The following is a 1,952-nucleotide window of genomic DNA, read 5'->3' on the forward strand; positions in this document are numbered from 1 at the left end:
TCCCGAAGGGGGGATTATGTAGTGTCTAAGAGTGGGGGCCTCTTCTCAGGAATGCACAGATGTGTTATGCCTCTCTTTCTTCTCCAGCTTCAGAGCTTGGCACATATTACCATATTAGGAAGAGGAATGCTTAAGGTATAACGTGACAAAATTTATGGTACATCTGTTGGACTGCACTGTGCAACCTATGAAAAAGGCTTGTACGCCCCTACCCTTCGCCTTCGTTCTTCATCTTTTCACTTGGTGAATCATTTGGCTTGGAGGCCACAATTTGGTTTTTGGCTGTAATCTCCTGGACTGCAAAATAAAGATTCTTGCTGTTCAACCAGCCTGTTTCAGAGTTTCTCTCHTKYTTGAGCAGCAGCAGTTCCGCAGAACCAGAAGACGTGGTTTTTACACCTCACTGACACTGACTTTTGTTCTTTTTCACCAAATGTCCAACATTGAGCTACAGTGTTGTCAACTTCCTGACTTTATTGCTACATTTAGCAAGTCCTCAGGACTCTAGCAACTCTTTTTCAAAAWTGTGACTGGTGACAAATCCAGCTGTAGTTATTGGAGACTTTTACCTGAAAACACACCTGGTTCTTACTTTTCTCAGTGATCAGTCGGTTCTGCTGTGAGCCCCTCTGTTACAGTCCTGGAGTCCCTGCTAGTTGTTCACCCCTCTGCAATTAAACTTCACATGAATGGTGCACACACCAAGCCACCTGACTGTTAGGCTAACTGGTACTGCGCTGGTTGTTGGTGAAAATCCTCAGATTATCTGCTGTCTTTGGAATCTGTGCAGGTATACAAGATGGACAAGGCCGTTCCTTTTTATAAGTGCTTCCCATTTTACTAGCCGAAGTCTCTTCAGGAAGCTGATTTCTAACAGTTCTTTGAATAAATGGGAGGAACTTAAAGAAATGTTTTGTTTTTCCTGTTTTTCCCACCAGGGTCCTTTATGATGGTGAATTCCTCACAGCATATGGGGGCCCAGCGAGCTCAGCTGCACCTGCTTCCTCTCAGTGAGAACGACACCCACTGCATCCAGTTCAGCTACTTCCTGTACAGCCGTGACGGCCACAGTCCAGGGGCCCTCCAGGTTTATATTCGAGTCAATGGAGGCCCCAAAGGCAGTGCTGTATGGAACATCTCTGGCTCTCAGGGCCACCAGTGGCACCAGGTGGAGCTCGCAGTCAGCACCTTCTGGCCCAGTGAATACCAGGTGAGTCAAATGCTTCTTTTTTTTCTGTGTGRGATTGTGTGCATTTACTCATCTYTCAGGCTGTCTCATCAAACACGGGACAGGTTTTAGAAAACTCTTAAAAACATTCATTTGATGTGCATCTACAGTAAATACCTTGTACAATCATTGCAATTCAAGATGGCCACCACAGCTAATCAATTAACCAACACAAAAATGATTATAATTCAGTCAGTTTTACAGATGTTTTGCTAAAATATGGTGTGGTCATAGCTGAGAATAATCCCCATCCCATACTCAGAGCTCTACACATTGCTCAACATCACCTTTAGAATTAACCACTGGAGTCAGCTCTGCAAAATTTTCCATCAGCCACTGGGCAGATTCTAATGAAACTCTCAGGAAGTAATCATTACACATGCATATACAACTAATTAACTTTAGGAGTTACAGTAAGCCAACTCAACAAGGCCACCATAGCTAATATGTCTAAACTCGGTCTTACAGATACACTATATTACCAAAAGTGTTTGCTCATCCATCCACATTATCAGAATCAGGTGTTCCAAACACTTCCATGGCCACAGGTGTATCAAATTAAGCGCTAGGCATGCAGACTGTTTTTACAAGTATTTGTGAACGAATGTGTTGTATGGGGTGCCGTTTGTAAAGTTACACAGTCAAAAATTACCACCAATTATTTTGTTTTATTTAGCCTTTTATGAGAAAAAAAGAACAGATTTATTTTTCAAAGTCAGTTTTT

General features: G+C 42.7%; 1 protein-coding gene across 1 annotated transcript in view; it reads left to right on the forward strand.

Moving 5' to 3' along the window:
• LOC106533644 (receptor-type tyrosine-protein phosphatase U) overlaps positions 1-1,952 on the forward strand; it is a gene marked incomplete at its 3' end in the record, with an annotated part of 95,638 nt that overhangs the window by 6,959 nt on the left and 86,727 nt on the right. Inside the window, 1 exon segment of the mRNA XM_014030042.1 lies at positions 939-1,210. Within this exon segment, the coding sequence (XP_013885496.1) occupies positions 939-1,210 (272 nt within the window).

Source organism: Austrofundulus limnaeus, unplaced genomic scaffold (assembly GCF_001266775.1).
Source record: "Austrofundulus limnaeus strain Quisiro unplaced genomic scaffold, Austrofundulus_limnaeus-1.0 Scaffold989, whole genome shotgun sequence".
In the NCBI taxonomy this organism is placed as follows: domain Eukaryota; kingdom Metazoa; phylum Chordata; class Actinopteri; order Cyprinodontiformes; family Rivulidae; genus Austrofundulus; species Austrofundulus limnaeus.